Below are 24,909 nucleotides of genomic sequence, written 5' to 3' on the forward strand. Positions count from 1 at the left end.
ACAATAAATACAATAAAGGGATCGACTTGAGCACATTTAGGAACCAGATGCTGAAAATCAGGGCCTCTAAATGAATGCAAGGGTGAAGCATTCTAACAAGACAGCTGAATCCAGGAAAAACATAAGTTGGACACAATTTGTTTTAGGGAATCACAGAATTGCCTGGGTTGAGAAGAACGACAAAAATCATCCAGTTCCAACCCCCTGCTGTGTGCAGGGTCACCAATCACCAGACCAGGCTGCCAAGAGCCACATCCAGCCTGGCCTTGAATGCCTCCAGGCATGGGGCATCCACAGCCTCCTTGGGCAACCTGTTCCAGTGTGCCACCACCCTCTGGGTGAAAAACTTCCTCCTAACATCCAACCTAAATCTCCCTGTCTCAGTTTGAAACCATTCCACCACCCCACCACCCCTCGTCCTATCACTATCCTCCCTTGTAAACATCCATTCCCCCTCCTGTTGATACGCTCTCTTCAAGTATCGGAAGGCCACAATAAGGTCTCGCTGGAGCCTTCTCTTTTCCAGGCAAAACACTAATTTCTTCACCTTTCTGCCCAGATATCACAGCAGTGCAAATGCATAAAACACTGACCTCCAAAGTAGTAGCAAAAGCATTCCACTGGTATCTTCTACTGTTTCTCAAGTTTAAAATTGAATCACTAACACATTTAGTACTTCTGGAAAAAGCAAAAAAGCATTCGAAATAAGTACTACAAGTGTTTTATAAGTTAATTTTAATTTTAGTCCCTCTGTCAAGACTAGATTTTTATCAAGTATTTCAACATCCTGTACACTGTAACAAAAGAAGACTTGAGAGTAGAAGATTAACCTTTACTGTGCTGCTACATAAATACGTTCTGGATACATACCTCTGCCTCACAGCACCATGCATAATACAAAACCATAACCTAGCAGGCATAGTGTTCAATTTCAGATAACACACAATATTGGAGCACTTCAGAAGGCTCCATAAATCTCTCAAAAACGCAGCTAACTGCTACCTCTATATCCCAAAAGAAATATCTTCTCAGCTCTATGGCATGCTGCTTTAATGCATGGACTAAAACAACATTATCCTAGCTAGTAGAGCAGCTGATACTCTTGCTAACGTGGTTAACGTTTACAGAATGATATTATTTAATCTCAGTGAATCACACAACTTAAAACCTGCAGTGTAAACATACATTGTACACCCCAGTTCCTCCTATTAGTATTCTCACCTTCTACTGTTATGCAAGATATCAAAATTATTCTCTACTGTCAACGTATGCTAGTCAATTGCCTTGTAGAATCACTTGTGCATTGACTCTCCCTCCATTTTTAAGTTTGCTGTTGCTTTACCATACAATGAAGCAGAACAAGTATTTATTTGAAACCTAAAGTCGATTTGAAGTTCTTCTCAATTTGATTTGGTAACAAGAGAACTCATTCTTTCCTTGAAAGCCTGAGACAGTGCCTGCTGTGATAGTCACGTAGTCATTTTACTCTTAGACTCCAAAAAGGATGCAGAAAAGCAAATCCAAAATCAGAATAAAACACAGTAATAGTTTCATGTTTGTGGCTGTCACTTTAAAATAATATTTGTTTTAGCAACCTCCAGTTAACAAGTAGCTCGTGACTCTATGATAACCATTGTCTTCCTTGGAGATTAGCCCTTTTGGACAGGTTTCTCACAATAGTTTTGCTTTATGTCCTGTGCGCTCCACCCACTTCACAAGTCTCCAAGGAACTTAGAGAAACAAGCCACAGGGATCATTCCTGTAAGCAGCAACATTACTACTTCCAATGAGAGCATGCATTCATTTGGATTAGTAATCTTCACTGCTGCTTGGTCTTTCTTTTTTTCTTTTCATACTAAAAAGTACATGTACTTGGGCATATACTAGAAAAGAGTAAGGGGACAGTCTCAGACATACTGTGGACCTAACCTTGGCACCACCCTTCCATACTGATGCGATATTTCGCACCTAACACCAAAGCTAAGATACATGATTTCTCTTAGTTTAGCTAACACAGACACCACCCATTTTATTTTTATTTTTTTAATTTTTTTAAAATAAGTGTCTGTCCTGCAAAGCAGCAAAACTGCTTCTGACAGTTTCTTCACAATACCAGGTAAAGTATTATTGGGAACACCAACAGGGGCATACAAGAAGAAAGCTGACTCACCCAGCTGGTGATAAGAGCCTCTTGCTGCAGAACACCCATTCTCAGACAGAAGCCTTCATCCAGGAGAGGTGCTCCCTTCAGAGGCTGGCCCTTAAATGAGTCCAGGGCCCACCCTTTCTGTCAGGTAGGAGGCACAGGGGGATTGTTTGCACCTGTGCCTCCTGGGCCAGCCACCCCCATCACCAGGTGTTCAATCATCAGTTCAGGCCTTGACCTAACAGCTCCCATACAGTAATCAATACCAAACAGGTGAAGTTAACCGTCTCTCCAAGCAGCTAGTACAGCTGTGTACCATTTAAGGAAACAGTAAGATTTAGGACCATGAATAGCAGAATTCAGAGGAACAGGGGAAAAAAAAGAAAATAAGGGGATCTTCCCATTTCACTTTGCTAGGAACAAAAATTTCTGGCTGGGTTTGGTTTGCACATGCAGCCTGGTTTCTGCATTACAACAACCTTCAAATTCCTCCAAGTCTCATGTACTTTTCCAGATCATTTAACAGATCAGTAGTTTGACTTCTGGAGTATTTGATCAATATAATAATAAAAAGTTACTCTAATTCCAAAATAGTGGCAGAGGACACACTCTAACACAGAGCTGTACATTTCAGCCCAGTCACATTTTCTTTTCTATCACCCTATCAAACCAAGCCCTCCAGAAAACATATAATTTCCTAGTAAGGCACTGGGTTGTCCACAAAGGCTGTGCTGATTTGGTAGCTAGGTACTCTTAAGTCTAGCATCATTTAAAAAGTCAAGTGTGTTCCTCTGTCTTTCTTCACTTAAGATTTATGGTATCTCTAGGCCTGAATTGTGAGATCACTGAATTGCATGCATTGATTTTTGGCATGACTAGCACTAGAACCTTTGCCTGTAAAGTGACAGACTGAAACCACATCCACACCTTAATATAAAAGTGTGCTAAGTCCAAAATCACACACAAGCCATGGGACAAGAACTGTTGGCATAGGGATTAAAGTGAAGGCAGTTAAGTTCACAGCCACAGGCAATTAAAAGTCACAACAGACACCAATGCAGACAGCACACCGTGATATATTAGTAACACAGCGCAAGCACCCACAGAATAGATTCTTGTGACACATCATGACACAAGACATCTACCTCAGATAGATGAATGATACTTGCTCCTATAGGTCAGTGATCCTGGTATGAACTGGAATAGCCAGGATCCAAATTCTTTGCACTACAGTTTAATCAGAGGTAACTGTTCTACAGAAGATACTGCTGTTCTCAGTATTTTCAAACTATCAAGGTCTTTGTAAGACTGGAAAATAGTTATAATTTATTATAACCAACTGAGAAACAATGATGTGCACACTAGAAAGGTTACACCATATGGACAAGCACTTTCCTTCTTCCTATATTTGCTTCCTCTTTGCTCACTCTAAGAAAAAAAATGCTGTCCTCCATGCTGTGGACCATTACCACAGTGACATGTCCCACGCACTCATAGGTTTGCCTTCAAAAATTAATTTGTTTCAAACTCTGCCTAGAAAAGCATTCATGCAAGAAGCTTAAGTTAAAAACCCAAATATTTAACATCTTTCTATTTCATATTTTTGGCTTGGCTCAGAAATACATACCCTAAACAAGAAGAACCAGTGTGTTGTACTGACAGTGACAATTATAAAGATACACCCTTCTCAATAGATATTCTTCAACTGGAAAATAGAAGTGCCCATATTTTAGAATAGGATGTATGGACATGACAACTCAATAGATCTGCTGTTCAGTATAGTCTCTTATTTACTTAAAAAACAAAACAAACAACCTGCCTACACTTCTGCTGAAAAACCAGGCCAGCAAGCAATTCTGCCCTGAAATTAGAGGCTTACACTGCCTGCATTTCATGAACTGCAGAAAAATACTTCTCCATTAATTCCATGTATTCTTAACCAGCTAGCTTAGTGAGCATTCACTCCAACTCCAACCAAGATGAACACAGTCTAAACAAGAATCTTGGTTCCATTAACAGTGATGAGGAAAAGCAGGTCTGTAAATAATATTCTGCCCACCTGGAAGGTTATACCACGTACAGCAATAGCTGCCCACGTTTTAGTGGATGACTGGGCATTTCCTGCCTGAAACACAAGCCTGGCAAACACTTAAAGGCACTTCAAAAACAACAGTAACAAGAGCAACCTCACTCTGCGCTGTGAAAACGGGAAGGTCATTCTTCTAGGAAGTTAACCAAGCACACCCGCTACAATCTTTAAGCTAACTGCGTTTGTCAAGCATTAGCACAGAATGGCCCCTTTTCAAATAGGAGCTCTCATCATGGCTTACAGCAGCAGCTCAAGCCTCAACAGGTTGAAGTGACTTGGACAAGTACAACCACATTCAACAGGGTGGGGCAAGAGAGAAAACCTCATTACAGACATGCTGGGGCTATTTGAACGCAAACCACCAAATTCAGCATTTTGAACAGTACTTATAAACCAAAGCAAAAAACTGTGCAATGTCAGATGACATGGTAAACGCAGACCCTCTATCTTGCAAGATTAAGAATATAATTGAACAGAACTAAACAGACATTAGACTGGAGTATCGTTTTCACAGTTTCTTCTGCCCACCTTTTCAGATTCCTTTCAAACTTAAAATTCAGCTTGATACTACTTAAAAAAACAACCACACTACCTTGCTACAGCAAAAAGGAGACACAGAAGAGACTAGCAAGTATGCCAGGACAAGAAAAGATACCATTTCCTTCTAAACTGGCAGATGAGATTTAACCAGCAAACACGCAGTTTTAGTTTTACTGTAGTTTTGCCCAAGAGAGTCTATTAACATAAAGAAGAGATACAGGTCTGCCCTAAAGCTTTTTCTTCTGTCTACAAGTACATCTGTTGCCCTAACAAGTTATTAACCCTCTATCCTCTTATAACCACTGGAAAGTGGTCACACTAGCACTCCATGAGACTTGGCAATCATGAAGGTTACAGACTGGAGTTCCAGAACCACCTACCTATCCTCAGAGAGAAGGCTGAAGCTGAAAAGAGAGCTACTTATAATTTATCAGGCCTGACACAAACTTGAAACCACAGAGTTAACCCTGTAACCTGAGCCAGAGTAGTCCCATCCGCAAAGCAGACACAAAACACCTCGCTGTAAAAGCAACAACTCCATCCAGTTTTGCATAACCTGCTAAGAAGCATTCAATGTATCCAAGACTTTCCTGAACAACTCCCTGCTGTTTTAAGAAGCACCATACAAGACAAGTAGTCTATAAGTTAGGAAGTTTTACAATAAGCAAGCATTAATGTTGTGAAATTAAGCAGTTTAAAAAAATCCACACTCAAAGTTGCCTCTGCACAACCTGTTTCACACGAGTTCTGTAGTTTATGTTCAAACCAGGAAATTTCCCAGGTCAAAGCACCAGCTGTTCATATGTTTCAGTGTAAAGAAGGAATAGCCACCATACACTCAAACACTAATGATGAAAGCATTTGATACGCACCTTTCTGACCTGTACAGTGGAAGCAAAATGCATGCAGATGCATTCAGAAGAGCTTGGGTTACCGTGCCTGGATCATTCAGACTTTGCTCTAACCACCAAAAGTGGCTCCTAGAGAATATGCTTTTCTGCAAGCTTACATTTTAGCTTAATACATCCATTCTGAATGTAAATTCTATAGATGACAGTCATTCCTGTCTTGATTTCAGTTAAATTGCTGACATTCTTCAGGGCCTTGACAAAAAAATATCTAGACTGTTTTTTAATGCACACATTCAGTGCTCATGTAGTTCCTCTCTCCAGTTGCAAACAGAGCTTTGTGGATTGGTTATAGAACTCACGCCCTGACCAGTTCCTCTCAGCTGAAAGAGCAGCTTCAGTGAAAGTTACCATTTGGAGGGGAAAAAAGGTAACAACAGCACTGCAGATCAACCATTTACAGTTACACTCATCACTGTAACTCAGACATAGCATTATTTTCAATTACTGCACGTAGCCTCAGGAGCAGGGAACTTCCTGGAGTGCAACATTTTTTTAATCATTGAAGCAGTCCAGTCATGAAGCTGCTGTTCCCTGGGCAGTCTCGCTGATGTAGCAATATTTAGTAATACCATAAGCACCATAACTAAACAAATGAATAAAATAATTCATTATGAAGTTCGCGGCACTTAAGGATGCAGGCCAGATTTCTGCTGTTGTTGCAGAATAAGATCAGTGGAAAAACTACTAAGGAGGGCACTTAGAAACTGCACTCATTAAGAAAATTTCACAACCTTATCACCATTTCTAGAATGTGCATTAAAACTGATGCACAAGATTACTTCAATAGCATTCCACTAGCAGACACCCACATTAAAGTTCTTTAATAGGTCAGCAATGATTGCAGAATACACAGATCTGACAAAACCGAGTTCAAACTTGTATACAGCTATCTAAAAACTGCAGTCTCTTGTTAATTTTACTCTTTCAAGTACATGTGCTCCGGGCCCACATCCAGTAGATGTAACAGATGGAAACTGCCAGTGAAATATGGCAATGCTATAATAAGGCCGTAATACAGAATGAGGCTTTCTGCCTCAAATCAGATTGGATTCAGCCAAACACCCTAGATTCCACTACCTTCATATTCACATCATGTGAGAGCCAGCACTTTTCTCAGGTAAATGAAAACTGATATGGAATAAGTTATAGGTTCTGAATTATACTTAAGTAACCAGTTCACTATACTTATAATTTAGCCATAAACTACATGTAACAAACAAAAAGACAAGAACTCCAACAGAGCTTTGAGTCCAACATCTGCTCCAAGATACCAGTCTAGTCAGAGCATCTCATTCTCTCAGATGCTGCAGTTTCTCCACACAGTTCAAACAGAATCCATCCTCAGAAAAATCACTAATTATTTACAGAATAATTACCACTAGTAATCACACTATTCCACAATTACATTCATTTCATTTAAATCCCTGCTGCCATAGAAAAGTAACCCTCTTCTCTTTGAAGCTTCATGTTCCCAGCAGCTCCCTGGAGCTATTTACATCACTCATACAGCTACACAAACATGCTACAGGAACTCATTTAGCTGAAAACTAATCTTAAGAGGAAAAATAGGAAGGGAAAAAACAGATTCGTTCTCAGCCAGATGAGCATCTGTAAGCTACCAACCTTCAGGAATAACGATGCCAGCATAAGAACACATGCAGGTAAATATTAGGAAGAAGTACTGCCTTCCTTTTTGAACATTCCACTATTTTACTAAGGAAATTATTGTTTATTTTAATTTAGGATCCTTCCGATTTATATATTCTCCTTCCCCCTAAATAAAATCCTTGCTGGAAGAGGAATGTTCTTATAAAACGAAACCAAGATTTACGAACATTGTACTGTCCAAAGGCAAGTAATTGCCTAATTGATACAAATTCTGTTGTCTGCTAAAGTAACACGGGTTTCAAAAAGTAGGGTTTTGTCAGTATTTTTGCCAACAAATGCAAGAAATTGATAACTACTCATGCCCGGACACTTCCAAGAAGAGGCCTTTGCAGTTATCTTTCGGTTTTTGTTTTGCAATATGGCAGAGAAGTAACAGCAGCACAGTCAGTACTGCACTCAAACCCCTTCAGAACCACAGACGCATAAGAGCACAAATGAACAGTTTAAACTGCTCTGGTCCACCACTGATGCCTCTTGTCCAGTACTGATTCCTCTTCTACAGCTATAAGAGTTTCCAGGGACATCAAACAAATATCTTTCCACCATTAAATGCATATTGTGTGAATACTGCAAGTTGATATTTGCGATATTCTTTTACCTGTGGGTGATGTTATGAGTTGTTCGGACAGGTAACCTCTGGTTTTAACAGAGATATGGGAAAAGTACAGGAAATAATATTGAGGTCTTACTGCTGAACAGTGAAATGAGTGCAAATGGCTTACAGACAGACACAGATTATCCGGAAAGAACAATCTGGGGACTCACTAGTAATGATGTTACACCCATAAACAGGAATAAATTAGGAACGTGCGAACATTTCCTGCACAGTGGGACTGGACGTGTCTGTTTTACTGGTTCCAAGTTATTTTCAGCTCCTTCAAAGCAGGGAAAACAACCCACAAAGCCAAGAATTTGCAGGGAATGCAAAGCAGGGGAAACACCTGTCATGAGGTCAGTTAAAAAGCAGAATGGATATGCACGGTACAGCTGCGATAGGTGGGAGGCCGCAAAAGGGCTTCTGGGGGGAGGTCTGCCTTATAAAGGCAGGCCACCTTCACTGGACAAGACTGAAGGAGGAAGCATTCTTGATGGTTACAGCAGCTGCAGAACTTTTTCCTTTTTATAGTAAGACTTGCTATAATAAGATTCAAGCGTTACTTCGAATGAAAATAATCAGTTACCTTGAGATATAAAGTTTCATTAAATAACAGCAGCAGTATTCTTCTTAGTTCAACTGCATCATAAAGCAGACAAACTGACAGCTAAGTAAACAGCGTAATTTCTCTCTGTTCCCACTACAAGAAGCATTCCTTACAATTAATACAGCCCATTCAAGACCAACAAAGATTTAGCCTAACAGCTGTAAATTAGCATATTGGATTTTTTACTGACTCAGAGCTGGAACATTGTGTTTTTCACCTCTAGTCCTCAGCTGTTTTAGCTCAATACCAGGACTTCTACATACAACACACTGCTGATATTTTACCAGAGTATAACTTGAACTGGAGAGTATTTTGAAGACATTGCCATAAACACAGTATGGAAGACAAAAAAAAACCAGCATCATGCATTGCTTCTCTGCTATCCTTCAAAATCATTGTTGGGACACAGAAGATCTGGTAGTCCTGTGTTAGGGCCTTGACACTGAACAGCTAAGGTCTTCTACACTGGACAGATCTATCAGTACGTAGACCAAAAGAAGGCCTCTCACATCGCTTGTTGAAATCATTAGCATAATAAATCCTCTAACACATAGAATTTGAATACAAGTTACTTTCCAACTATGTGGCCTGGTCAAATGATGACTACAAAACAGCCTATTATATACACCGTGTTTCCAGTGGACTAGCTAACATGAAAGATTTGCAAGTATGATGGCTGATATATTGAATTAGACAGTTTTCAGTTTACAGCTGTACCTACTTGCTCTATGGCAACAGGCCATGAAGTACCTGAGCAGACTGAAGATGTCTATGTTCTCTTCAGGCACAAATTTTTTGCTTCTTTCTTCCTCTGACTGTATGTTTTCCTCATCTTACTAGGCCACTTATTTCTTATGCCCTCAAAGCTGAAGTTATGGAAGCAGTTTGGCCAGGATATGAGAAAAAGATCACTTTAAATCTTTTCCAAGCTCTTCTTTCACATCACCAGGGCAACCTAAGAAAGATAATTGGGCAGTGAATGGTATAACAATATGGGTAGCCGTGACACTGCAAGTAGCAAGGGCTAAACTTAAACTAAAGGCAGAACAAATCCCTGTTGCACACAGACCCTTCCCTTTTACACTTTTGTCAAGTCACTGCTTACTCTAATCATGGAATAACATCATTCTCTCTTGCAAAGGGAACAGTAATATACATTCAACATAAAAGAATCCTCCCTGAAGAGTTTGCAGGCAGCATTTCACTTCCTGAAGATGGACAAGTTTCCTTGTGCTCAGAGTCATTTGAGCAAGAATTGAGAAGGAAAGCTGCTCATTGTTTTTGAAATAGAAGCAAAGGAAATAGTTACAGATGACTCTCCCCTCCTGGCTTTCATTCACTAGTATTCCTTGTTTGTAGGCCTAGACTATATGCAGTAGGCTTTTTCCAGTTGCCTATACAAAGCTCTCCAGCTCATCCCTACAAAAGAAAGTCTTCCAGTACAAGATGCATCTACAGACATGCTTTGACATCACAGCTATGTTGAACTGTTACAGTTCTCATGGTTCCAGTTATATACAAATGTAGCTCAAAATAATGTCTCTGGTTTAACAGGTAATTGTTGGTTTAACAAAAAAAAAAAAAAAAGATTAGAATAATTTGTTACAGAATCAGACATTGCATTTAGATATTCAAAAATACCCGATGCCAAGTCAGGACTACCAGTACCACTAACACATCCTATTCCTCTGCAATTATGAATTATAAAGCTATCTTAAAGAGCAAGTCTCATAACTGAATAAACAACACCCGTCCTTATTGCTGCTTTGAACTTCATGAATGATCAATTGCTATTTGTAACACAAAAGTTTGTGATATCTTTCAAAAATGCATTGTAGAGCTGTCAGACATAAGTGAGCAAAACATTTACGCAATACTGATTCCCAGTGTAATTGGATTGAAAATCTTTTCTGTATGCAACAAAAAGTGTATTTTGTGCACTGTAAAGACCAGAGCCTTTCACCAGTATTGTTATTAAGGCCTCGCTCAGTAGAAAGATAGAAGATACCAACCAACTAGAGAAAAGACTTCAGGTTTATTCCGATGCTAAATTGAGATCTTACTGTAATGTGCAAATAGCCCATTTTGTTCAGCTTTCTTCCCTACGACTGACCTGGGTTTTTAAGCACCTCATCAAATAGAAAACAGCACCCTGAGAAGTTTTGCTGTGTGACCACGTAATCCTGTAACTGCTCGTTAATCCCTAATAAATTCACTATTGTTTATAAGCTTCAGCTTCCGTTTTTGTATATTAAGCACTCTGAGGCGATCAGAGACACTTGGGCTGCTGCCCTTTGTGGTATGATTAGAACTTACCCTTCCCCCACACTCCAGAACACAAGCACAGAGAGGACCAGTAAGGAATAAAGCAGATCTCATTCTAAATCTTCTATAGGATAAACATGACACAAGCTTGAAGGGTAGAGATCTAGAACAGAAGCAACTTGTTATTGCTGCCTAATATAACACCCTTGCACTTGAAGACTGATAACTTGGCATCATGAAGTTAAAATACAGACAGTGTTTCTTACACTGAACAATAAGAAAGCACGACTAATAACACAATAAGTTTATGTGAACACACACATGTAGAACTGCAAGTGTAAGCCTGCACATTACCCCAACAGCACAGAATAAGAAAGATCAAGGTACTTTTATTAGTGACAACTCATTTAGCAAAGAGCAATCATCACAAGGGGGACAACACCAAGACACAGACCAATACAACCTGCTCTCCTGAGGCACAACAAGCAGTGGACACAACAACTGAGTGGTGAATGGGAACAGTATGTTTTCCTACTATTTCTACAGCCTTTCCCTTTGCATATAATCAGAATTGCTGAAGTTTTCACTGGAGAAAGGCTGAGTGAATAACATTACCCAGGCTTCTGTTGAGACAGAAAAACATCCTCTTTCTTTCTCAATAAACAGCAAGAAGGATGTTTTCATACATACTTTGTTGCTAACAGCAAGAATAACGTAGGCAGCTTAATAAGTCCATCAGGCCTCTCTCTCTTTCTCCTTTCAAAATATCAATTCTCTCCTTTCCTCCAGCACCACAACTCCCATCCCTTAAAGAAATCCACAAACTGAACTCACAGAGATTTAAGAAGAGCACCAGTGGGACAAAGTGGGTTTGGTCAGGCAAGAAACATATCAGGAAATAGCTGAGAATGAGTACACAATGTACAAATGACTCAGGATCCACTCTCACTGCAATGGGAAAACAGGGAAGCCTTTTTCCAACATGACGGATCCACAAACTTGGAAAAGAAAGAAAATATAGCAGGAATATCAATATTTTCATAGCAGCTTCGAAAAGCCTAAAATACTTTTCCAAGAGGAAACCAATATTTTAATATTTTGACACCTTGGTTAAACTCTGTTTTGATTCCATTCTGCTTTACAATGTAATTTGCTCAAAATTAGTCCCAGAGCATAACCAAGCCATTTTGAGACAGCCAAACATCCTGCCAAGTATTGGATTTGACTTCTTTCTGATCGTAGCACAGCTCTGACACTCCAGCTTCTACTAAGAAAATGAAAACAGGCCACCTGCACTGGGTGGTTGGTACAGAAATAATAGCAAAACCAACCTGCCATTTACACTAATATTTTCACTGAGTGTACCAACACAGTATAGGTCAGAGGGGTGCAACATGAGCATAGTGGTACATGGCATACAGACATCTCCTTTCCCATATCTCCTACTAGAAGTAGTGCACTTCTGCTGCTCAGCCTGCTGGAGGACAACCCTGCTGCACACACACTGAGCATTCACCTCCATCAGATCGGGGGCCAAGCTTGCAGTCAAGCAGAGCAGGTACTGACAGCTGCTTCGGGAGCTCTCACAGCTGCTTTGAAGCTAATTAACAAGTGCCATACTTTCAAGAGTTCTTCCAATGATTTCTGCTGCAGATCAGAGGCGACACGGGCACGTGCAGCCTTCCTTACAGCTCAAATCTAGCAGCTGTGACACAAGAGCACATCACATAACCAAAGTGACAAAGACGTTGTTCAGGCACAGGATTAAATCAACGCAAAATAACAATAATAATAATAAAGGACCTACAAGCAGCAGAAATCCCCGGCAGTCTAGTTTAGCTAAAGCATAAACCTACAGCTCATGTGATTTGGAAGCAGAATTATTCACAGTTCACCTAAGCACAGGTCACGAGCACAGCTCATGCCAGCTGTAACCAAACGCGCTGCTCCAGCTCTCGTTGGCGCATCGGGGCGCCTTCACCGAGCCGCTCAAACCTAAAACCGGCAGCGCAATTAACACTATTAATCCCAGGCTATGGAAGCCCCCCGGCGCGGCTCTCATTTGGCTTAATCCCCTCCGAGCTCTCCTATTCCTCCTCATAGGAAGCCGCCTGCATTTCGGCCCGTAGGGTTGCCTAAAGCGGTCCCAGCTCCTTGCTCAGCCTGCAGGAAGCCCGGCGCCCCGCCGACACCCTCCGTTCCCACGGCCAAAAAAGGAAAGTAAAGTTACTTCTCCCGGCCGAGGCTGAATCCTCCGCACCTCTTCCTTCCCTCCGGCCCGGCGGGATACACCCGGCTGCACCGAGCTCTTCCTCCGGGGCCACGGCGGGATGCGACACAGCCCGACGGCACACACCGCTCCGTCATTCACCCCCCGCCAGGTGCCTCCATCGGAGCTCGCACAACGACTCGCCCTCGCGCCCCTGTATCTCGCGGCCGCTCCCCGAGGGGAAGGGGACGCGCAAGGGGGGCCCTACTCACCCCATAAGCCAGTCCATGGCTGGGTCCCGCCGCCCCGGGTGGCTCCCGCGGCAGCCGCGTCCTTCTCACCGGCCGCTCATGAGGTCCCGACTCGCCCCGCCCCAGCGGCCGGCCCGGCGGGTGCTGCCCGGCTGCGGCTCCGCTAACCAAGCGGCCGCGCTCCTCGGCTCTGACACTCGCGCACTCGGGCGGACGGAAGTAAACACACGGAGCTCGCCCCGCCCCGCAGCCGGACAACCCGGTAGTGGCACCCTCCGCACCCCGGTCCCTTTCCTGCCGCATCCTGGGGCACGCTGGGAAGTGTAGTGCGGTGCTTTGCTTGGGGATGTCAGTGATGGAGAGGGACAATCCATTCCGTTCCAAATGTCTCTGTGGGTTATTTCGGAGCCATAGGCGGGGGTTGGGCTCGATGAGCTTGGGGGTTGGACTCGATGATCTCTAGAGGTCCCCTCAATTCTTCAAATCTCTAGAGGTTCCCCTACAATTCTGTGACTCTGTGTTTATTGGTGTGTTCTAAAGCAGAAGTACAGCCACCTCCTTCATTGCTCCATTCTAAGACAAAGCTATTTGCAGATCTGTGTGTGATCACACACGTAGGACACAGGTTAATTAAAGGCTGCTGGTCCGGGTGCTGACAGCTGCATCCTTGGGTTCATTGCATGATTGTTAGCATCTTGAATTTGAGAAAATCTTAATCTCCATATCTTAGAGTTAGGGTACTATGAATAGGCTGAGGCTGGACTTGATGATCTTTGAGGTCTTTTCCAACCTGAGTAATTCTATGATGCCTTGATGCTTCTAAATCGTTGTTGCTCGGGACCAGCAGCTTCCCGAGGGCAGCACTGGCTCCTGGAGGCTGTGAGGATCCACCACTACTTTGTGGGCTCTGCTCTGACATCTGCACAACGCACACGTGCTTTATTTTGCCTTTGTAAACTTCCATAGTTTGAGTTGCCTTTGTATTTATAACACCAGAGGATGGGACAGAAGCCCGATGGCAGCAAAGCACCGCACACTTTGCAGAGCGGCCGGGACAAAGGTCTCGCACAACACAGAAAATATCAGATCAAACCATCTGCAGAAAATAATTCTCCTTTCTGCAGACACTTGATCCAGTCATTTTCTGCAAACATTAGGGAGCAGATGTCCCTCATTTGAATTATGTTTTCTTGTCGGCCTTTGTTGGGAATATTTTTGGCAGGGTATTTAAGGATGAGCTCTGCCCGGTTTTACTGAGGGGTGCATTGTACCCTGAGCGGGGCGTTGAGTCATATGACGCATGTTTTAAAGCAGAGATGACTCCCAATACAATGAGTTTGTCATGTCAGATTAGATGTTTTCCTCCTGATTGTATCAAGGAAAATACACAGCAACTGGCACAGGGGGAATTGATGCTGCAGTAGTAATTCAGAAAGCCGACATCTATTTTATTAACCTTTTCTATCATACTTTGCAGTGTCATGATGCATTTGTGTATATCTCACTTATGATTACTGTTTTAAAGCTTTTATCAGTTGTCAAATTGGTATTACAGATACATTATATTATACATCATAGTAAAGGGATGGTCTTTTTGGGGGTAACAAGCTTGCAAGTGCTAGCGTGACACAACTATAACATGTTTAACAAGAACTGGTTCTTGACATGTAGATGAGGTAGGAAGGGAAATTATAGGATGGCGAGGACACCCCAGTCTACCCAAAGGCTCCTCTGCCAGCCCTGATGAGTTATGCTGCAGTCCCCAAGGTGGCTCAGTATGGCTAAAAGCTGCCTTGGAATAGCTGCCCTGAAGGTTCATTTCCTTATTTTTCCCTCCTGCAATTCTCATGACCAGATCTGTACAAAATGTGATATTTGATGGCATCTCAGACACAATCTTCCATGTATAGCTGACTTGCATGTTGGCTTTTCAGTTGGCTTCTTTGCCCAGTAAGTAATAAAGCGGTGCTGCAAAGGACAAGTGGCTATGAGGAAGTAATCAAAGCACCGGGTTCTCTGCAACTGTGTCAACTTTACTGCTCGACTTTATTGCCATTGCCTTCTGCAGCAGCAAAAGCACAAGGTGCAGGTGTGCAAACATCAGCTTAGGCAGCAGAGCATAAGGAGTGGGAATGAACTTTGGACGCTTGCTGGCAGACTGCATCAGAAACACCTGTCCTGTCTCCACAGCCCAACGTTTGGTACAAACCAGGAGGCCTCAGACCTGATGCTTTGACAACCACAATAGAGGGGTGAAGCATCTGAGCAAGCTGAAAGGCTGCTGCTCAGATACAGAACTTCAGCTACAGGAAGAAATACGCATTCAGTGAAAGACGTGACAGAGAGATGGATTTGGGTTCCAAATGGTGCTTTTGTAAAGTTCTGAATGTGGCACTGGCTCTTTAAGTCAAAAACATTCACATATTCCTTCCCTGGGACAAAACGTCTTTGTCACTGTGCATGAAACATGTTATGGTTCAAATTCCTGCAGAGCCACTAGAAAAAGCAAAGAGCATGAGTCTGACAGCGTGGGCCTGCCTGCAATGTGATCATTAATCATGCTGGATATTAATAACAACGTCTCTTCTTGGTTGGAACATTCGATTTTTTTTCATAAATAAACACTATGAGTGGTTCTAAATATCGATTGCTGCCAATAATAGTAACACATTTTAGATATAGTCTTACAACAAGACAGTCTGCTAAGGACCAGACCAGACTGATATATAAATATGTATGTATGCATATACATTTATATGGAGTCCAACTAGCTAGGAAATATGGCTTGCATTTGCATGTCTATAGAGTGCCAAAGCTTCGGGAAGGAGTACTTAAAATCCATACTTGGGTGTCTGCATTTTCAGAGATGCTGAACAAAGTAAATCTCTGGGTAATTTTTTCTTCATCTCCTGTTCACAGGAAGAGAGTAATATTGGACATTTCCTCTTTTACAGAACAACTTATGAGTGGATGTTACAGCACGAGACCCGTGGTGACTGTTTTCTATGTTTTTTTCCCCACAAATTAAGTGTTATTGAGCAATACCTTCCTCATGCCTCAGTTGCCACATCTGGAAAAAGAAACATTTTCCTCTACATCAAATGTCTTGTGAGAGCTGACATGTAAATGCTCTGAAACACTCACTGCTTGGGAGTGCTCAGAATTTGGTAGATTTCTCTGTTCTTCCAGCTGAAGCTCTTCCTGGAAGAACAAAAGGAGCAGCACATCAGGATTGACACATCAGTTTTGCTACAGCTTACTGTAGTTGATGCTGCTTTTTCTTACTGCTGAACTCTTCACTGAGCGTATCCCAACCCACCACCTGTCACAGGACAGACAAAAGCACAGAAGGTGGGAAACAGGAGGTATATCTTCACACAGGGAGAGGGACGTCCATTTGGTGTGGATGGGCTGTGGGCTACCTGCAGGCACATCATTGGAAACCATCCCTGCTGGCTGTGCCAGAGGATGGAGACAGTGCCGGAAATTGTTTGCATTACTTTCCTAATGCTGGATCTCCCTCACACGTGGCAAAATTCCCCTTAGGCCTCCACCTGATAAAAAAATACCATAGCCAGCAGAATGAAGATATACAGCTGAAGAACGTCCATGAGTCTGTTTTTCAGAGTCCTGGATGCTTTTACTCAGTGTTAGATTTGCGAGTCATAGGGATAGTGAGGCTGCTGTGCCAAGACATGGCTTGTTCACACCATGTACAGGAGCAAGCAACAGGCTGAGTGCAGGGAATTGTTTGGAAGAGACCTTAAAGCCTACCCAATTCCAGCCCCTTGTCATGGGCAGGGCTGCCGCCCACCAGATCAGGCTGCACAGGGCCCCATCCGACCTGGGTCTGGATACATCCAGGGAGGAGGAATTGTTCTGAACTGTCATTCCTGCTGAGCTGGGTAGTGGGATGTAGCTCAGCACACCACAAAACCATCCAGCCCAGTGCAGGATTGGTGCTGGCGGGGCAAACGAGGCCTTCCATGATTGCACTAAAGTATTCCCAGCCCCCTCTGATTACAAAGGGTGCCTGGCAGAACAGGAGTCTGTTTGTCTACTGCTCTCTGCACAAACAGCCGCTTCTGTAAGTACATCTCACATGAGCAATTAGCCCCTACAATAAAGAGATCCCATCTCTGCGGAACAGTTCGGGGAAGCTGTTCTATTGCTGGCATCAAAAATGAGCTCAAACAGTCAGCTCTGCCCAGCCTGCTGCCCTCCTGGGGAGACCACAGGTCTGAAAAATGTCCCCTTTCTGTTCCAGGGCTTAGTGCCTCAGTGTGACACATGCAATGCCACAGCTCTCCAAACAGCCCCCAGATAGAGATAAGGCAGTGCTGAATGCGGAGCTGTGCAGGCAAGGGGCACGCATGGCTCCCCGGCTCCTGTGATACCCTGGGGGCAGGGAGAAGTTATTTTAAGGCCACAGGAAAGATTATGCTGTGAAATTGAAGCTGGCTCCCACTGCACTTGGAAACCACTCGCTCCAGCTCAGCAGCCATTCTTATCACTAAATGCAATAGTGATGATTCCTTCTCTCCCTCCTTCTCAGGATTCCTCTGCTTGCTACCATTTTTCTTCTCTTTCATTTCACGCATTTAAAATCCAAAGAAAAACAAGAATAAAAAGAGGTTGGTTATTATTCATGCCTATTTGCAATGCCAGGTAAAAACCTCAGCTGGATGGCAGGCTCGATTCACTGAAACAACAACAAAACAAGACAAAAACAAATGCAAACAAACAAACAAAACCCACAAAGAGAGTTAATAACTCAAAAGCATGGGAAGTTCTGGTCCCATAACGGGAGAGGAGATGGCAGACATGGTGAGAACATTGCAAGCAGTGTGCCTTGAAGTACAAGCCTCTTCTTGCTTTGTTCTTTGTGCTAAAAATAAAAGGGGAAGAAGAAGAGGGATGTGGAGGGGAGAAGGTCACTCCCAAGTGGGAGCTCTCTGGGGCTGTCTGAAAGCATCCGGTGTCCCACAGTGCTCAAAAAGGAGCTTTGCTAACACGGTTGCTCTTTCGTTTCTGCCCCTGATTGATCTGAATTCCTTTTTTTTAACACTTCCCAGTGGCAAACACACCTTATTTTGAGGAAACTGAGGCTGAAATGCTCCTACACTGTTACTGCCTTCTCCTACGCAGACATCACTGCAGGAATACAGCCAACCTTGCATAACTAGTGCAAAACCCATAAGCGGTGACACAGAATCTTGCTCACATCTTTGGAAACAACAGAAAGCACTAATCTGCCTTTCCTTACCAGCTCCTACGCTAGGAATCTCTTTATCTGGTTTTATCTGGAGGTGGGCAATCCAGCTCCATTCTCTTCCTGTGAGCTGAAGAAAGGAACGCGGGTGCACCCTGCTCCAAGCTTGCTGCCACCGGGGCTTTGCCTCCGAAGAAGACTTAATGGCTCCATCTAATGGCCATCAGGAGAGCTGTGCAGGCACAGGAGGATGGATGGTCTCTGTGACAGCTATTCCCAATCAGGAACCCAGGTTCTAGCTGGGGTGGTGGTCCTGGTGAGGAGAAAGTGAGGCTTTAGAAAGGGACAGCCATGTAGAGGTTTGGTGATGTGAGGCCCTCTTGATACAGGTGGTTTTGTCCTGGTCCAGGTCCAAAGGGGATTTATTTGCTAAATCACATTTAATTGATTTTTCTATGTATAGGAAGTGTTGATTTCTGCAGTAAGTGCTGTCAACAAAAGCTGGGTTTGTTTCATGTCTACTTTTCAGCGTTAGCAGTGGAAGGTGATCTTTCCTCTTTCTCCTCTGACTCTCACAGCTGTAAGGGCAGTAAGTGCAAGGAGTCAGCTAAATTCTGTCCCCTGCACGCAATAATATGCTGCTGCGTGAAATGCAGGACAGTGAGATGAGGGTAAATCAGCTTTGTCCAGGACATGTTCCTCAGGTGTGCGGGAGTCCAGTGGTGCCATGGCTGAATCATCTTCTGTTGGACATCTCTCCTTCCCAATGGCAGCAAACAGCACAATCTGCCTGTACAGGACACCAAGCACTTGCTTGTCTGCTGTCAAAGGCAAGTCCATTTCCCAGGCAGAGCTGATAGATGCAGGAGAGAGTTTGATCTCTGCTTCTGGCAGCTGGCACAAACACTTATGTTTGTGATAGTTCATTTGTGAAGTGTACCCACGCACCTGAGAGTCTTTCTGGGGATGCAGGGGGAGTGAGGCAGCCTGTTTGATAAGGTGCTGGGCCCAGCATCAGGCCTTTCCTACCCAAGAAAGGAGACTTGAGGAAGTGACATGGTTTCTGGATGTAGCTCTTTTTTGACTGCCTTGTTTGTCCTCATGGTGCTACCTGACTGCTTGTGCAAAGCTTTAACACTGCTGTTGGGGCTGTTTTGTGATCCATTTCATTTGTGATTCAAGATACAACACAGTTGGGCCCTTGGCTCCTTATGTGTGTACAGTGACACAAAGGAAAAATCTTATCTGTCCTCCTAGCCCACTTGCATAAAACTTAGGAGCATCTCTTCTGCCCTCTGTCTGCCCCTGCCCTCAGCAGGATTTTCTTCCAAGGGTACCAGGATGCTGCTGAGTTGATCATTACCAGCAGTTAGCACTCCCTGGCAGACAGACAGGCTTATCTGAGTTTGCACAGCAACGCTGTCTCCTGTTTACTCGTCAACAACAGCCATGCTGGAAGCTCTGCCAGGTTGGGAGAGGGAGGAGAAGGCACTGCCCTGGGCATACTGACTTTACATGGCCATGCCATGAGCAGAGACCAGCAGTCCTTGCTGCTAAGCTGCTATGTGAGGTGTTTCCCATCTGTAATTCACACCACATCTCTTTGTGATATTGTGACTCGCTTTGCATTCCCAAAATTCCCACTGTGTCTTTTTCTGGCTTACCAAGGTACAGACTCTCTGGGGGGAAGGTGTCCTCCCCCATACTGAGAAGTATTAATAAAGCACACAGACAAACAAAGCAAGGGGCTTTGCTAAGCCCTCATTCTTCTCACTGAACTCCTAGTTGTTTTTCCCTTAGCTCAGAGTCCCTCTGGAAGATCATTCCTGGAGACTGTGAAGGAGAGAGGAGAGGCAAAGATATTTCCTGAAACCGAAGTCCTGAGAGGGACATGTAAGAGGCACAAATCGATGCTACACTTCCGAGAGCCTCCAGACTCCCTGGATCAGCAATAATAGAAGCCTGAGCTCATTGCTAATGGCTTTGGTGGGCGTGAGAGCCAAGGGCAGCCAGTCCATGCAGGAGAAGGGCTTGGTACTGTCTGCATCTGTCAGCAGTTCTGCTTGGCACAGCCCCGGGAGATGGAGAGGGTGAGCACGCCAGGAAGATCGTTTTTCCCCACTTCTCTGCAAACAGAGCATTTTTTCTCATGAGGAGGGGAATCAAGGTTTGTTTGTTGGCCAGGTGCTGTCAAATGTGCATCTGAGCTGTTGTCGAGTGTGGAGCAGGTGAGACCACAGAGGTCATGTGAGCTGGATGGCTCCTTACACTCCCCTGGGTTATCCTGCTGGCTGCTTCCTTTTCAGTCTGCTCTGATATAAAATCACAGAATCATCTAGATTGGAAAAGACTTTCAGGATCACAAATTCCAACCATCAAGCTTGTCTAATGAGTTCCAGGATTAAAACATGTCCCTTAGTGCCATACTTACAACTCTCAGTGTCTCCATCCCTTATTTACTTTCTTAAATGCCTGTAAGGAAGGAGGCTTCCCCTGACATAAGAGGTTATTCTGCTACCTGAGAAACCTCAGTGCTTCTGCCCAGCTCTGGAGGCAAGGTGCCCATTGGTGGAACTGGGCTGAAGCAGCTCTTCCATCACAGCACAGAGCCTGAGCATCTCATGCTCGTGCTGGCCCTTGTCCCTGTCGGCTGCCCTGTGCATTAGTTAATGAGGAAGGCAGGGCAGGGAGAGGCAGCTCTGGCAGCACTTTGACTTGATGCACTTTTGCTTGGCATCAGGGAGCTCTGAGTGGATTAAGGCCCTCTGGCTGGAGACGAGGCAGACTGGCCCTTGCCTTGCCCGGGCAGAATCTGCATCACCGCATTGTACTTAGGGATGCCAGGACACATCTGAAGCCAAGCCTGGAAGCCAGCTCTACAGGGCTGAAAGGTGCAGTGCCACCGCTCACACTAAAAGGATGGGCTGATCTCGGGAGGATGGCTGCTGGGCAGTGCTTGGTCTTCAGGACACGGGAACACAGACCGGGAGGAAATGGAGATCACATCCAGCCCCTCGGGCTGATGAAGGGGACGGGTTGGGATGCCAGTAAGGGGTTAGGATGCCAGTAAGGGCTCTCCTTCCCACCCCCTGGTGTGCACAGGCGGAGCGCTGGTGGCTGAACAGCTCTGGGCTGTGGGAGCCGCCGCTAGAGGCTGCTCCAGGCTGATCCCTGCCGGTTGCTGGGTCCCACCTGCGACTGGATGGATGACAGCAGCCTCCTCCTTCCCTACGCTGTGCCGCAACCTCCCTGCTGTCAGCACACAGAGGCCAAAAAATCTTCACCTGCTCCGGTTCTCTCGTATATCTCCTGACCTCTGGGGCACCTTCCCATGTGCCTGTTCCCATGGGGGTGGATCTATTTGCCTGAGATGGGTGTGCACTGATGTGCATGCCGGTGCCTGTTTTCTCAGTGAGGTAATCCTCCAAAGTGGAATGACCCAGGGAGATAATGTCAGTGCATTGCGCACAGTGAGGAGCCTGTGGGCGCAGTGGGGCCTGCCCCCACCACCTCAGAGGAATAAACCAGACAGGGAAGATGGTATCTTTTCGATTTTGGTCACCAAAGCCACTTGTTAAAGCAAAGGAGAGCTGTTGTAGCTCACCAAGGTGCTTTCCAGACCCCACAGCACCCCCTGGCTGATGAGGCCCTGGGTGGAGAGCAGAAAGGGCTGCAATTAATGATGGCTACAGGCAGGATGGGAGCACACAAAGGGACAGCTGGATCCAGCAGAGCCAGCTTCATGTTGTTATTCAGTGTGGATTCTCAAAAATGTGATTTTTTGGAAGTATTTTCTCATGCCCACACAGCCCCCTCCCAGAAGGGCAATGTCCAGGAGCAGAACTGTGGGGATTGGGGCAAACATGTTTAGTGGTAAATCCACAGCAGGATAATGACCTGCATCAGGCAGCTTGATTAAAATAAATAAATAAATAAAGCATCTTTAAAGGAGAGGCAAGCAAAAGACACAAACAGCATCCTTGGGGCAATGCAGACATATGAGTAATGGGGCCCTTTGAGTAAGTGCCTGCCTGGCCAGCTCTGAGTCACTGAGCAAACAGCACCAGTGTGGAGCCAGCAGCAGGGCTATTCTTAGCTCCTAGCTTGTCAGGAGCTGCTGCTGAAGAAGAAGAGGCAGGTTATGGGCTATCCATGGGAGGAGGAGGGCTGAGAACGTTTGCTTTCCTACTAAAAAGCACCCAGAGCTGGCATGACACTTGTTTAACGCAACCCAGCCTGCAGATCGCAGACAGAAGGGTGAGGATGCTGCCATGATCAGATTAAGTTTCTCAAGGAAACCTGAGAGCACCTGGGGGCATGGTGGCACCTCGGGGACATGGTAGCTCCTTGGTCACACACACTGCCCATAAGGACCTAGGGGCTGGCAGGGCATGGCTGAAGATGAGAGGAAAGCCCAGACAAAGAGATGATGGGCATCCACCACACTGCTCCCTTAAGTATTCTATCCCATCACCCGAATCAACTGGCTTCCCAAAAAGGCCCTTCTCCAAGGCAGCCTGCCGTCTCCAATGGGGCTGAGTTTGCAGCAGTAGTGGAGACACAGGGGAGGGCATGACCTGCTGCTGGGTGCCACGAAGACCTGGGCTTGGTTGCACTTGGGCTCCTAAATAAAGCCCATCTAGTCATACTTACTCAAGTTGCTGGCTCAGCCCAGAAGCCTGGAAAACTAAATGACATCATCTTGGTACTGCTGACAGACAGTATTTCCACTCAGACACTGGGCACAAGGCCCTCAGCCAAAGAGAAGAGTGTGGCTGGGGAGCAAAATAAAGCCAGTAAAACCCACCCTCAGCACTGGGGAGCCCCCTATCCTTGCAGAGACACCAACAAGGGAGACACCCCCTCCTCTCTTCCATGCTGCTCATGTCCATAAAGCTGTGTTCTGCTATCTGGATGGCCTATCCCTCATTCTGCAATCCCTTCTGCTTGGCTGCTGGTGGGAAGAAGCCTGTTCCTGACTCCCCATGAGGTTGGTTCTCCATGGGATGCTTGTCCCCATATAAAGAATCCTGCTCATGAGGGCCCACAGAGAGGAACAGGACCCTTTGGCAGGATAGGATCAGGGACTGGGATTTCCCCCACACACTCTGCCTTCTTGTGTGGCCCTTGGCAACAACCTACCATCTCCGCTCCAGGTTTCCTATTTGCAAAAACTGAGCTAAGTATGATCCTCCCCTGATTTACAGAGCAACCTGGGATTGGTAGAGCTAATCTTGATCTGCAGGGGTACATGGGAAGAGAAAAATCAAGCCCAATAACAATAATTACTTTTCTCCTTCCCATGGGTGTTGTAAGGATTAGCTCATGTTTAGCAAAGCTCCCTCTAAGTGCTAAGCATTATTAATGTCTCAAATTGCTCCAGGAGCAAATGTGGCTTTCCAGGGAGTGACGTTCTTTTTTCCTCCCCTTTGCTGGCACAGAGCTGCAATGAACTCGTCACAACCCAAGGTAAGCAGCATCCTACAGCAGTGTCTGCAGCACAAGAATCACAGCATTATTAAAGCTGGAAAAGACCACTAAAATCATCTAGTCCAACCACCAGCACCCACCCCCACCACACCCGCTAACCACATCCGTCAGTGCCACATCTGCACAGTTCTTGAACACCTTCAGGGATGGTGACTCCACAACCTCCCTGGGAACAGTCCTCACCTCTCTTTCCATCAGTGTTTTCTGCCTCGGAGGGATGAAGAGGTGAAGCCTGTATCTTCAGCCCAGACATCAGTGCACAACTAACAGGGCTGGAGAAAGAGGTGTCCTTTGGAGGATCTCAGATTGAGGTGACCCCAGTGGTGACATCCTGGCCAGAGGGACCTGCAGGAGAGAGGTGCCTATGGGTGACCCCTTCTCCCCATACCCCTGCTGTGGGTGGCCGCAGCCTGGGGTGGGACAAAGCGAAGGTAGAGGTGGCGGTGGCTGGCAAGCTTTCAAAGAGGCCACAAGATAAATAAATAGACATCAGCCCTGTTTCAGTGGCTGCTATATTTAGCTCAAGGAACATTTATTTATAGGCTTGGCAGCCATTCTGAGTCAATAAAAGCACAAGAGCTGGAAAAAGGACGTTCCTGGGTTTCTCATTGCAGTAATGGTTTGTGCTGTGCAAACCACAAGGACGGACACAGGGAAGAGAGTGCTCAGTGATTGCAGTGGGATGAGAGGACGGTTCCTAAAACATAGTGGGTTGCAGTGGGGCACCCCTGGTACCTGCTGAGGGTGCACGTCCGCTCTTTGCTGAGGTCTGCAAGCATGCAGCTTTCTGGAGCTGGTGCTTTGATTTAATTGTGCTCCAGCCACAGGGCCCTGTAAATACATGTGGGTCTGGCTGCATGTCCAGCTCTCCATCAGTTCTGGTGGATGCAGCCAAAAATGCATTGCCTTCTCCAATCCAGGACCCT

General features: G+C 45.0%; 1 protein-coding gene across 3 annotated transcripts in view; it reads right to left on the reverse strand.

Moving 5' to 3' along the window:
* The window catches only part of MOB2 (MOB kinase activator 2), a 107,113-nt gene extending 93,612 nt beyond the window's left edge, over window positions 1-13,501 (reverse strand). Inside the window, exon 1 of one of the 3 annotated variants that reach the window (XM_015863839.2) lies at window positions 13,303-13,501. In XM_015863839.2, coding sequence (XP_015719325.1) covers window positions 13,303-13,319 — 17 coding nt within the window. In that variant the 5' untranslated portion in view covers window positions 13,320-13,501. Of the gene's footprint in view, window positions 1-13,051; window positions 13,207-13,302 lie in introns of those variants that run through there. The other 2 variants (XM_015863833.2, XM_015863835.2) reach the window with 2 other exon arrangements.
* Between the last annotated feature and the right edge of the window lie 11,408 nt (window positions 13,502-24,909).

This window comes from Coturnix japonica, chromosome 5, assembly GCF_001577835.2.
Source record: "Coturnix japonica isolate 7356 chromosome 5, Coturnix japonica 2.1, whole genome shotgun sequence".
Lineage (NCBI taxonomy): Eukaryota > Metazoa > Chordata > Aves > Galliformes > Phasianidae > Coturnix > Coturnix japonica.